At 29.5% G+C, this 13,295-nt stretch overlaps 1 protein-coding gene across 3 annotated transcripts; it reads left to right on the top strand.

The window, feature by feature from the left end:
• The first annotated feature begins 6,968 nt into the window (after window positions 1-6,968).
• GHR1 (Leucine-rich receptor-like protein kinase family protein) lies at window positions 6,969-12,449 on the top strand. Of its 3 annotated transcripts, none has more exons than XM_068639974.2 (6): window positions 6,969-7,338; window positions 7,462-7,524; window positions 7,622-7,740; window positions 7,844-9,218; window positions 9,387-10,928; window positions 11,632-12,449. In XM_068639974.2, the coding sequence occupies exons 4-6, from the start codon at window positions 8,159-8,161 to the stop codon at window positions 12,213-12,215; spliced, it is 3,186 nt and encodes a 1,061-aa protein (XP_068496075.2). In that variant the 5' UTR covers window positions 6,969-7,338; window positions 7,462-7,524; window positions 7,622-7,740; window positions 7,844-8,158; the 3' UTR covers window positions 12,216-12,449. The 3 variants fall into 3 exon arrangements, with proteins under 3 accessions (XP_068496075.2, XP_068496078.2, XP_068496077.2); XM_068639977.2 differs by having other exon boundaries at window positions 7,202-7,338; window positions 7,687-7,740; XM_068639976.2 differs by lacking the exon at window positions 6,969-7,338 and having other exon boundaries at window positions 7,370-7,524; window positions 7,687-7,740.
• Window positions 12,450-13,295: the final 846 nt, after the last annotated feature.

Below are 13,295 nucleotides of genomic sequence, written 5' to 3'. Positions count from 1 at the left end.
ATCTTAGACTGTGTTTTCCCAACAATTTTAGATAGCTATTTTCTTATAAAATATGTAATACTCAATCATAGCATTACCACTTTGTGCTTAAAATATAAATATGTAAATAAATCATTACTTCAACATCTTAAACTTTACTTGAAACATATAAACATGCAAATAAATGCTGTATTTTTGGATAATTTTGAAAAAAAATGGTGATTTATTTTTAGATATTTGATTTTTTTTTTACTAAAAAGTAAGTATTGAGAGTGAAGCTAACTTATAACTATTATTTAAGTATGCATTCTCAATATTATTTTTCTTTTCTCTTTTAAGAGGTGTATTTCAAACTTAGTTAATTTTTTTCCCAACTATACCAATTGACTATTATTTGAAATTTCAATTTTTATCTTTAAATTAAATTTCAATATTATAAGACAATTATTACTAGTCAAATTATCTCAATTTGAATTAGTCATTGTAAATTCAAATATAAGTTATGTATTCAAAGAGATTTATTTATCATAATATAATGTATATATTAAAAAAATTATTTATTAAAAAAATTATTATCTTGTTTGATGCATAAGTTAAAATACTAATTAAAAAAATCTCAATCAAGTGGTTGTAAACTTGTAAGTTCTTTGTCCTAAAAAAATGGATTTCCAACAGTAACTTAGTAATTTTTTCGCATATTTTTTAACAGTAATAGACAAATTCATATTTCACTACGAAATTTTTCATGTTTGATACTCGTTTAGTTTATTAAATACTCTTCTGTAACTCTAGGCTTCACACTTCAACAGTGTGATTATTAACTCATTTGGTTTCTTTCATCTTCTGTTCATCCTTTTTTATCTCTTGTTTTCATCACAATCACATAATATATTTATTACTTTTCTCATGGAACATAAAATGGAAATACTTTCTTCATTTATAGGGACAACTTTACGGAGAACAAGGGTGAGTCTGACCACTTTTTAGAATTTCTAATATGATATATTCTAGTAAAAAATATCACCGACACATTATTTATAAAAATTTCTATTTTTTATTAAATTTTATTAAAAATCACGAAATTCTGGATATTCACCATAATTTAATTAGTTTATTATGATTTTACATTTTTCAATAAATTTTAATTAAAAGATAGTGAGTTAAAAGGATAACGTTATGTAATATATTATATTAACATTTGTCATATTGTAGTTATTTATATATGTTGACTATTGAGCTTTCTTTTCTATGTGATAAAATATTCAAATTGATAAGTTATTGATGTTTCACTTAATTAAATGGAAATAGGTCCGAAATCAGGGCTCAATTTCCTATCTAGCACCATTTACATTTTTATTTCCCTATCTAGCACCCTTTTGTTTTTATTTCCCTATCTAGCACTCTTTTATTTTTTATTTCCCTATCTAACACCATTTTAAAAATAATTAAATAAATAATAAATTATTATTTTTTTAATAATTTTAATTTTGAATGCATTAAAAAATAAATATTTTTAATGTTTAAAATAATTAGAAATATAATTAATGAATAAATAAATGAGTTTTTACAAAATAAAAATAAAAAAGTAATAAATTAAAAATGTTTAGTTTAAAATTATTTTTTTTTAAATGAAGAAAATAAAAAATTAAACTCTACAACAACATAAAAGTTGAATCTATAAACATAAATTAGTATTTATTTTTATTATTATTGATGATGTAATCATGTTAATTTCAAGTAAAAAAATACAGGACATATTTATATAAAAAAACAAAGTCAATTAGTATTAATTAATAGTGGACACAAATAATATTGAAGTATTTACCTAAATGCAAAATTCTAAAAAAAACTAATACAAATGTTACACTTAATGCTTAAAAATGAGACCAAAAAAATAAGTATAGAAAATAAAAACATCAACAATAAAATAAAAACAAAAAATAGATATAAATAAAGAATGACAGAAAAAAAAAATAACAACTAAAAACATAAAAGATATAAAATAAAGGCAAAACAAAATAAGTAAAGATAAAAGATATAAAAAAATTCGAACAAGATAAAGATAAGAGATATAAGACGATATTAAATAAATATATGTTGATCATAAAAAGGAAAATAAATAAAAGATGATCATTCATTTGATATTTTCTTCAGTGGTACATTAAATAGTTTGTGCAAAATGAAACATAATTAATGACGAGAATTGCACAATCCAGTAATTTTTTTTATAATTTTAATTTTAAATGCATTAAAAAAATATATTTTTAGTATTTAAAATAGTTAGAAATATAATTAATGAATAAAAACATAAATAGAAATAAATAAAGAATGACAGAAAAAATAATAATAACTAGAAACATATTAAATGAATGATCATCTCTCATTTATTTTCCTTTTTATGATCAACATATACTTATTTAGTATCGTCTTATATCTCTTATATTTATCTTGTTTTGATTTATTTGATTTTTTTTATATCTTTTATCTTTATCTTATTTTGTTTTTCCTTTATTTTATACCTTTTATGTTTTTAGTTATTATTATTTTTTCTGCAATCTTTATTTATTTATTTATGGTTTTTGTTTTTATTTTATTGTTGTTGTTTTTATTTTCTAGACTTGTTTATTTTTGCATTTTTTTCTTCTCATTTTTAAGCATTAAGTGTAACATTTGTATTATTTTTTTTAGAATTTTGCATTTAGGTAAACACTTCAATATTATTTATGTGTCCACTATTAATTAATACTAATTGACTTTGGTTTTTTTTTATAAATATGTCCTGTATTTTTTACTTGAAATTAACATGATTACATCATCAATAATAATAAAAATAAATACTAATGTATGTTTATAGATTCAACTTTTATGTTGTTGTAGAGTTTAATTTTTTATTTTCTTCATTTTAAAAAATAATAATTTTAAACTAAACATTTTTAATTTATTACTTTTTTGTTTTTATTTTGTAAAAACTCATTTATTTATTCATTAATTATATTTCTAATTATTTTAAACATTAAAAATATTTATTTTTTAATGCATTCAGTGTAGCATTAAGTGTAGCATTTGCATTAGCTTTTTTTTTAGAATTTTGCATTTAGGGTAGACACTTCAATATTATTTATGTGTTCACTATTAATTAATACTAATTGACTTTGGTTTTTTAATAATTATGTCCTGTATTTTTTACTTGAAATTAACATGATTATATCATCAATAATAATAAAAATAAATACTAATTTATGTTTATAGATTCAACTTTTATGTTGTTGTATAGTTTAATTTTTTATTTTCTTCATTTAAAAAAAAATAAAATTTTAAACTAAACATTTTTTAATTTATTACTTTTTTATTTTTATTTTGTAAAAACTCATTTATTTATTCATTAATTATATTTCTAATTATTTTAAACATTAAAAATATTTATTTTTTAATGCATTCAAAATTAAAATTATTAAAAAAATAATAATTTATTATTTATTTATTTATTTTTAAAATGGTACTAGATAGGGAAATAAAAAATAAAAGAGTGCTAGATAGGGAAATAAAAACAAAAGGGTGCTAGATAGGGAAATAAAAACAAAAGGGTGCTAGATAGGGAAATAAATATGTAAATGGTGCTAGATAGGGAATTGAGCCCCGAAGTCAGCAAGAAAATAAAATGAAAGTTCATTATTCACTAAAATGTGAGTAATCAAAATAGGTAATCAAATAAACTTATTCTCAAATTTTTAAGCATAGGTTTTTTTTTTAATTCTCCATATTTTTTATATTTTTTTATGATGTGTTACTAGAAGTGTTAGCCTAGTTGAGATATCAAGTTGCATAATAATATTTAACATGAAAGTATTTTTATAAAAAAAAATTACTTCATATTTGTTTATTTAGATCAAACCGAAAATTTGACACCTAATTTGAATACTTGGTTCATTCTAAATCATTAGACGAGATCTAAGTAAATAGATATTTGATTCACAAAATAGGCGTATATTTAATGTTTTTTCATTTTTCTCATTCTTTATTTGTAAGTTTTTTTTGTTTTTTTTTAACCCTCTTTTGTGTACTTAATCCAGACTTTATTGTAATATTGAAACTATTTATTTAGTTTTTAGTTTTGCTCGTGGAGATTTTTCATGTTAAATTTTTGGTTATTTACTATTGTTATTCAGTTACTGATATTCTTTATGGGATATTTTTATAAATTTATAAAATTTAATTCGGAGCTGCATTAATTATTGGAGTGTACTATATATTGTTATTGTGTTGTTGTTTTCTATTAATATATGATAATGAAAAAGTAAAATGTATATTTTGGATTGTTGTATTTAGAGTGTACCATATGTGAAAAATAAGGAAGATTCAAATAATTGCCCAACTAAAAAAGAAGAAATCGTTAGAAATTGGGCACAATTTTCATTATTGGCTATGGATTTCACAATTTTAAGGTGATAGTTTTTGGTTTTAATTTGATTGATATGGTTGACTTAATTGTGGTAGGTTGATTACTTTGGGAATGATTTTATGATACTAAAAAATATTTAAGCGAAAATGAGACAAAAATGAAAAAATAAAAAATAATTATATTTAAATTTAAAATTAAATTATTCAATCAAGTTTTTTAAATTTTTATTTTATATTAAAAAATAACTTTAAAACTTTTAATTCCAATGTAAAACTATATATTTATAGTGGTATGATAATGATTAGGATAACACGATAGATCTAACAAATTCTCGCTAAGACAGACTATATGTAAATGACTCTAATACTGTATTAAAAAATGAACTTTGAATCTAACTCAACATTATAAAAATAAGACAAAATTTTACTACACTTATAAATATACTATAAGATATCTTAATTTTTATGGTAGGATACTAATCTTTTATTAATCATATTATCATAATCCTTATCCCTTCTTTCAATAAGTGTTTTCTTTAGTAGAAATCAGAACAGTTGGATTTTTGTATAATAATTAATTAAGAGTTGTGATGACATAAGATGGTGAAAAAAGGATTGGGTCCAACGTTTTAATTTATCACATTTCTTGTCTTCCTGCAATTACTATGAGTTTGTACTTCTTTGTACTAACTTAATAAAAAATAATTACTATTAAGAAAATTATATACAATTGTAAAATTTAATATTATACAAGTTAAGATTGTATGCAATGTTCTCTACATGTTATAGCTGTGCTCATTCGGATAACCATTACTTAATATTATACAATTTAATTCAAATATATTAGATTGCTTTCTTTCTATGATTAGGTTAATATAATTCAATTTTAATCTTCTAAAAATTAGGTGATTGAGTTTGATATTTTAAATAAATATAACTTAACCAAAATAATAATAATATAACTGTTCATCCGACCCAAAGTTCTATAAAATCAATCATGTATTTTCTGTTTTTAAGTTTAAAATATTATTTTAATTTTGTTGTTAAAATATTCTAAAATATTAAGAAATTAAGTTATATATAATCCTACTTAATAATTAAATAATTAAGGGAAACAAAGATTTTATGTTCTTGTTATTGAATAGGAGTAAATCCTAACTTTATTATCTTAAAGTATTTGAAGTTGGAATAAATACAATTCATTTTATTTCACTGTCTTATTAACTAAATACATTTTTAAACATTAAATAATACAACATATTTTTTTAAAATATTATAAAAAATGGAATAAAAATGTCTGAAAATTATAAAGTTTACTAAAGTATAATTAAAAAATCTGGTTTACAATGGATTAAGTTTAAGACTTACAAAAATTGCATAAAAACAACACTCGTTCAAATGTTTTTTATTATGTTTTTTTATTCTTTTATTATTATAAATCAAATGGTTAAATATATATTTTTTGTCTTTGTAATTTGAAATTTATTATAAATTAAATTATTAAATATATATAATTTTCTTATAATTGAAATTTATCTTTGTTTATAATTCAAATTTTATATTATAATATGAAAATGATTCAAATTAATATTTTATAAAATTTAAATAAAACATATTTAATCATTGAATAAATTACAAACACATGAATTCCTAAACTGAAAAATGGCTTTAAACGCTAAACAAATGCACATTTCTTTTGGATATTAAACATTAATAGACTACAAAAATCATAAATTACACACTCTAACTTCTTTTTTTTTATATATTCAGACAATGTGGTTTAACCAGTATTCAACTATTAATCCATTATCTTAACCAGATTAATTAGTGCCCCAATTTTTAAAACACTGCTTATAAAATTAAACTGGGAAAAAAATAAAAATAGAAGGAAAGGATGTGATAATTGAAGATGTAAAATTATATAATCTTGTCTTGTGCCTTACTTTGGAAGGGAATACATGCACAAACTATTATTCAACCACAAACTATCATAATTTTTATAGTAACTATCTTTAAAAGTATATACTATATGGTTCATAATATGCTAATAGTGTAAAAAAAAATACATAATTTTTGAGTGATTGATAAATATAATGTTTTTTTAGTTGTAACTTTGAAAATGAATGAAAAGTGAAGGGTGCTTTATGTGGAACCATTTTTGTCTATGCAGTTGTGGGGTGATGGGTCACATTATTGGCATAGGGGTTTTTAATCCATGGCCCATCCCTTAACATATCTCCATTATTCTCTCACCAACTTCACCTCTTCTGTGCTGTTCCTGTAACTCTGTCTTAATTGAATTGTGTTGGAAACATTGATCAAAACAAAGAAACCCTAGTCAAAGGGGCATTGGTGGGTCACCCCTCACTCCTACTTGGCACTGTTGACACACCCTCCAACATCCTAACCCAGCAATCTTAAACTCTATTTCATAAAATCTTTTGACGTCCACTAGGAAAGCAGTGAGAGAGAGTGAGATTCCCTGTTTTTTTTTTGGCGGGTAATCTTAATTTCTTATTCATAAATTTTTAGCACCCCAAAACAGGGGCAAAAGTAGAAATTATAAAGACCCTAACTTTTGTTCCCGCTTTGCCTTTTCCCCTTGCCTCCATGTTAAATTGCAATGCTGAGTGCAGACACTGAAAAAAAACCTCAAAAGGATGAAATCTATAAGCTGGTTTATCTTTAGGCCTTTCATAAACTAACAATTAGGGTTCCATTTTTAAGTTGCATTGCACCTATCCTCTGTGTCACATGCATGCCAAAGGACACATGTTAAAAAGGACAAAGACACTCTCTTTTTTATTTTTTTGTTGTCACTTTGGGGTCATTTACTGCTCATAAAATTTTAATACTTTTTTATTAGGTTTTAAAAAGATTTCTACCCATCAGTTAAAGCTTTTAGCACCAAAAGGAATTTCTGGGTCCCTTCATCTTTATTGCTGCATGGAGTGTCAACCGGTACTCATTCCCCCTTTTCTCTTTACTCGGTTGTGGCTACAATGCTGTTATACTGTACTTAATTTATGAGTTTTAAATTAAAGGTTTAATCTTTGTGTTAACCTCTCCTGTCTGCTTCAAAAGATTGATACTTGAGGGGAGGGATTTCTACTGCAGTCCACATCTTGCTCAAAGGAGGTGCTTTTGGTAAGAAACATCGTGTTTTATGTGTCAGATCTCTCAACATTAGCACATTTTGTTTGGCTCATTTCAGTGCATTTTATGTTTTCCTTACTTTATGCAGCTTATGGTGGTCTCTGGTGAAGAAGTTGCTCTGCAGTTGTAATTTTTTTATTTTTTTTGTTGAAGGGCAATGCATCTCTTGGAGCTTCTGGTTTTCATCTTTTGGTGGTCTTTTAGCAAGTAAAGTTGACGACTTTGTGTAGCATTTTTCTTTTCTGTTTTAGTATTTTTGTTCTGGGTTTATCGTTTATTATTAAATGCTATCTATCTTTGCTCGCTGAAGGTAAGGTAAGGACACTTGAAGTATTGAAGAATCCCTCCTTTGGGTTTGTCGGTAAGTAAGCCCTTCACACAGTGTGGATTGAGAAGCTTAAGGATCCACTCTCTGTCTGCAGACTGTGCTTGTGTGGTTCTTTATAAAGTGGTGTTTTCTTTCTTCAAGTGCTGAAGAAGGGTATCTTGGAGCTCTATTTGTACCTTTTGTTGGTGCGGTGAAAGAAAGTTGCATATCCTGTTAAGCTAGAAGGGTGAACACTCTCTTTCTGTGTTCACTCGAGTGTGAGTTACACAAAAGTAAATGTTCTGGTGTCTATAGACTATGAAGCTATTTAGCCTTTTAGTGTTATCTTTGTATTTTTTCTCCGTGGTGGGGCAGCTTCCTTCTCAGGACATTTTAGCATTGCTGGAGTTTAAGAAAGGAGTCAAGCATGACCCCAGCGGCTATGTGCTCAATTCCTGGAATGAGGAATCCATTGATTTTGATGGATGCCCATCTTCATGGAATGGAGTTTTGTGCAATGGTGGTAATGTTGCTGGGGTTGTCCTTGATAACTTGGGTCTCTCTGCTGACACAGACTTGAGTATGTTTTCAAATCTCACTAAGCTTGTAAAACTCTCCATGGCCAACAATTCCATAACAGGAAGTCTACATGGCAGCATTGCTGAGTTCAAAAGCCTTGAGTTCCTGGATATTTCCAATAACCTCTTTTCCTCATCTTTGCCACTGAATATTGGTAAATTAAGCAGTCTGCAAAATCTGTCTTTAGCTGGAAACAATTTCTCTGGTCCAATTCCCGACTCTATTTCAGAAATGGCTTCCATCAAGTCCCTGGATTTGAGCCGCAACTCTTTCTCTGGAGAACTGCCAGTGTTGTTGACAAAGGTGACTAGCCTTGTATCTCTTAACTTGTCTCATAATGGCTTCACTGGAAAAATTCCCAAAGGTTTTGAGATGATTACTGTTCTTGAAAAACTTGACTTGCATGGGAATATGCTTGAAGGTAATTTGGATGTTGAATTTTTGCTTTTATCGAGTGCCAGCTATGTTGATTTAAGTGAGAACAGGCTGTCTAGTTCTGATTCCAAGCAGAAGTTTCTACCACGACTATCTGAAAGTATTAAGCATCTGAATTTAAGTCACAACCAGCTTACGGGATCATTGGCCAGTGGAGTTGCAGAACCTGTTTTTGAAAACTTGAAAGTGTTAGACCTCAGCTACAATCAGTTGGATGGAGAATTGCCTGGATTTGATTTTGTTTATGATCTCCAGGTCCTCCGGCTTAGCAACAACATGTTTTCAGGATTTATTCCGAATGGCCTATTGAAAGGAGACTCTTTGGTTTTAACTGAACTGGATTTGAGTGCCAACAATCTCTCGGGTAAATTGGCTGTTCCAATTTTTTTTTTCTGTCATATTTTGCTAATGAAATTGGTTGCTTGCGATGTTTCACTTATCATATTTTACTTGTGGAATTGGTTGTTCGTGGTGTTGCATGAGAGTCCTTAGCTTTCATTGTTATTAATCTAATGTTCAAATTGTTTTCCAGGACCACTAAGTATAATTACATCAACAACACTTCACTCTCTTAACCTCTCATCAAATCAGTTCACTGGTGAACTGCCACCCCTTACGGGAAGCTGTGCTGTACTTGATCTGTCAACCAACAAATTAGAAGGAAATTTAACCAGGATGTTGAAATGGGGGAATATAGAATTTCTTGACCTCAGTGGTAATCATTTGATGGGGACCATTCCAGAGGAAACTCCTCAATTTTTGCGACTAAATTATTTGAATCTATCCCATAATTCTCTTAGTAGCTCCCTTCCAAAAGTCTTGACTCAGTATCCAAAGCTGAGAGTGCTTGACATTAGTTTCAACCAACTAGATGGACCACTTCTATCTGGTCTACTCACAATGTCCACATTGCGAGAGCTGCATCTTGAAAATAATGTGATCTCTGGTGGCATCAATTTCTCATCTCCTGACCAATCTGATCTTCAGATTCTTGATCTTTCTCACAACCAGCTTAATGGCTATTTTCCTGATAAGTTTGGGTCATTAACTGGCCTTAAAGTGCTAAATATTGCTGGAAATAATTTTTCTGGCTCTCTTCCAACCACCATTGCTGACATGAATTCACTTGACTCCATGGATATATCAGAGAATCATTTTACTGGACCTCTACCAGATAACATGCCACAGGGGCTCCAAAATTTCAATGCTTCTGAAAATGATCTATCTGGACTCGTCCCTGAAGTTCTTAGGAAGTTCCCTAGTTCTTCTTTCTTTCCTGGGAATTCCAAGTTACATTTTCCAAATGGTCCTCCAGGATCAACTGCTTCACCTGCTGAAAGTTCCAAGAGGAAGCATTTGAACACCATTGTTAAAGTAATAATCATAGTGTCATGTGTGGTTGCTCTCTTCATTTTAATCCTGCTTGCAGTCTTCATACACTATATACGTATATCAAGATCTCCACCAGAATATGATACAAGTAAGGATATCCACAGGCATCCTCAACCTATTATCTCGGCTCCTGTTCGAACTACTGATAGGGGTGGTGCTTTGGTTGTTTCAGCCGAGGACCTTGTGACCACACGTAAAGAGTCGCCATCAGAGGTAATAAGCTCTGATGAAAAAATTGCAGCTGTAACAGGGTTCTCTCCATCAAAACAAAGCCACTTTTCATGGTCACCGGAATCTGGCGATTCATTCACTGGTGAAAATCTTGCAAGACTAGATACAAGGTCACCAGATCAGTTGATTGGAGAGCTGCATTTTCTTGATGATTCGATAACATTGACACCTGAGGAGCTCTCAAGGGCCCCAGCTGAAGTTTTGGGAAGAAGTAGTCATGGTACTTCTTATAAGGCCACTTTGGAGAATGGTTTGTTGTTGAGAGTGAAGTGGTTGAGAGAAGGAGTAGCAAAACAGAGAAAAGAATTTGTCAAGGAAACCAAAAAATTTGCTAACATCAGACATCCAAATGTTGTGGGATTGAGAGGATACTATTGGGGCCCTACACAGCACGAGAAGCTCATCCTTTCAGATTACATCTCTCCGGGAAGTCTTGCAAGCTTTCTTTATGGTAATATGTTGGCTTTACTTCTAATTTGACCAAACTTTTTCTTTTATAAACATGATATATAGTGGGTTGGAAGGATGGAATACATGATAGATTAAAAATAGTTATAATATGACATAATTGGCCAGGAAGATGATACTTGATGTCCAGATGGTTAGTCTATCTAAGTGCTCTTATGAAATGTGTGGAAGAGCTTTTCATGGTAACTTCTAGTATTAGATCTGCTTGTTTACCAAACATTTATTCTTAGATCTATGTTCAAGGCCTTCTATAATTTTTATTACCTAATTTGTTATTTTTAGTCTGATTCCTTCCAATTGCTCACTCTTTGGAGAAATGCAACAAAGAAAGATCATGTTTCATAAGAAATTCCATTTTTAAAGGGCAAAAGCCCGGTCTCTTTGAACTGATTGGGTTTACTTATTATAATGTCTTGGCTCCATGTAAGAATCATAAGTTGCACGAGTTCTACTCTGCATTGGCTGCTAGAATAAATTTTGGTTGCCAGTAGCTTTTTAACACAAGATTGTCACTCAAGTACATTATTTGTCTTCCTTTTGTGCCTGTATATGCTCTAATTCTACTGCCTATCATATTTTGCTGCAACTGATCAAAGTTTCTAATACTCATCTATTTGACTTCTTTGTGTTGTCTATCATTCCTAAATATCTCGAGTTTGAACTTAATTATAAATTTCAATTGTCAGATCGACCAGGAAGAAAAGGTCCACCATTAACTTGGATCCAGAGACTCAAAATAGCAGTTGATGTAGCACGTGGCCTGAACTATCTCCATTTTGATCGTGCCATCCCTCATGGGAACCTCAAAGCCACAAATGTGTTGTTAGACACAACTGATATGAATGCACGAGTTGCTGATTACTGCCTTCACCGGCTCATGACTCAAGCAGGTACTATTGAGCAGATTCTTGATGCTGGGGTCTTAGGTTATCGAGCACCTGAGTTAGCTTCCTCCAAGAAGCCAATGCCCTCCTTCAAGTCAGACGTTTATGCTTTTGGAGTGATACTTTTGGAACTTCTAACTGGAAGGTGTGCTGGTGATGTGATATCTAGTGAGGAGGGAGGTGTTGATCTGACAGATTGGGTGAGGGTGCGTGTGGCAGAAGGCAGAGGCTCAGAATGTTTTGATGCTACCTTGATGCCAGAAATGAGCAATCCTATTGTTGAAAAGGGAATGAAGGAGGTCCTGGGAATAGCCATGCGATGCATTCGATCAGTTTCTGAAAGGCCTGGCATCAAAACTATATATGAAGATCTCTCTTCTATATAGTCTGCTCATGCTAACTGTTTCAACTTTGGCATGTTGTGGGGATTAATGTCTCATTAGTGTCCCATATTTGTTCAAAGCTTGGCCTTTTAACATGTTTGTATTAACCATTTTTTAGTTGTAAAAATGGGGCATGTGCCAAATGCATATACATGGATTTTACTTGATGGTTGTACCATCTAATTTTGTCTTGAAATGGTTTGTGTTATCAATCATCATTTGTCTTGAAATGGTTAATTCTGTGTAGTTAGTTTGTACAAACGATTCACATTTTAGTTGATTGCCAAAGATGTTGGCATAGTTCTCAGCAAATTCTACTGCTTTTCGCTTTCAGGAGTGCCACACCAATGCGTAACAGTAACAAAGCACGATGTTGATAACTCTACAGTGAAGCTGTATTGTCATGTAATCACCATGGTTGTGGAAGCCGTAGTTTGTCAAATTCAAGCTTTGCTTGTGTTGATTATAAGCAACAGTTATTTACTATTATGCAATAATCTGAAGACAAGTCGTTGTTCAAATAAAAAAAAATTCAAACACATTAGATTTTATGTCGTTTTAGAAACTTGTTTACAAGACACTGTTTAGTTATCTGTGTACTGTCTAGGATGAAAGATTAGCAGTATGATGAAAACTCAAGTTAAAATGAATAAATAAGAAAATACTTTATCAAAGCCTAATAAATAAGTGGAAATGTACATGTTTAATAATTACAAAGTGCGGAGAGTAAAAGTTTAAGTCAAAAGTTCAACAAATGAGTAAGTTTAAGAGGGAAATAGAGTTATTTTTATTTGATAAACTGATTCTAACTTTCTCTTCGGAATACTTTGCAGGTACACACCCACTCGAGAGTTAACCTTGGTGTACTCACTCGAGAGTCAACCTTGAGTCACGAAGTCGAAAATTCAACCTAACAAAAACGAACAAGTGAGAGCTCATATTTCGCAAAAATTCAACCTAATCAAGATATACAAGTGAGAACCCATATTTTGCACTCAAAAACCAGCCCAAACCCAAATCAATGGACATTGTAGCCGAAAGCCCAAGTCAACACGAGAAATTAAGAAGAGTAGAAGTCAATTC

Source organism: Phaseolus vulgaris, chromosome 6 (genome assembly GCF_051622355.1).
Source record: "Phaseolus vulgaris cultivar YP4 chromosome 6, ASM5162235v1, whole genome shotgun sequence".
Lineage (NCBI taxonomy): Eukaryota > Viridiplantae > Streptophyta > Magnoliopsida > Fabales > Fabaceae > Phaseolus > Phaseolus vulgaris.
The sequence above is the reverse complement of the archived record's forward strand: the minus strand, read 5'-3'. Positions and strand labels throughout refer to the sequence as shown.

Excerpts from the sequence above, each read along its gene's own strand:
- GHR1 (XM_068639974.2), top strand. The coding sequence starts at position 8,159 with ATGAAGCTATTTAGCCTTTTAGTGTTATCTTTGTATTTTTTCTCCGTG. Across the intron at positions 9,219-9,386 it reads GAGTGCCAACAATCTCTCGG|GACCACTAAGTATAATTACA; the intron begins GTAAATTGGCTG and ends ATTGTTTTCCAG. Across the intron at positions 10,929-11,631 it reads TCTTGCAAGCTTTCTTTATG|ATCGACCAGGAAGAAAAGGT; the intron begins GTAATATGTTGG and ends TTCAATTGTCAG.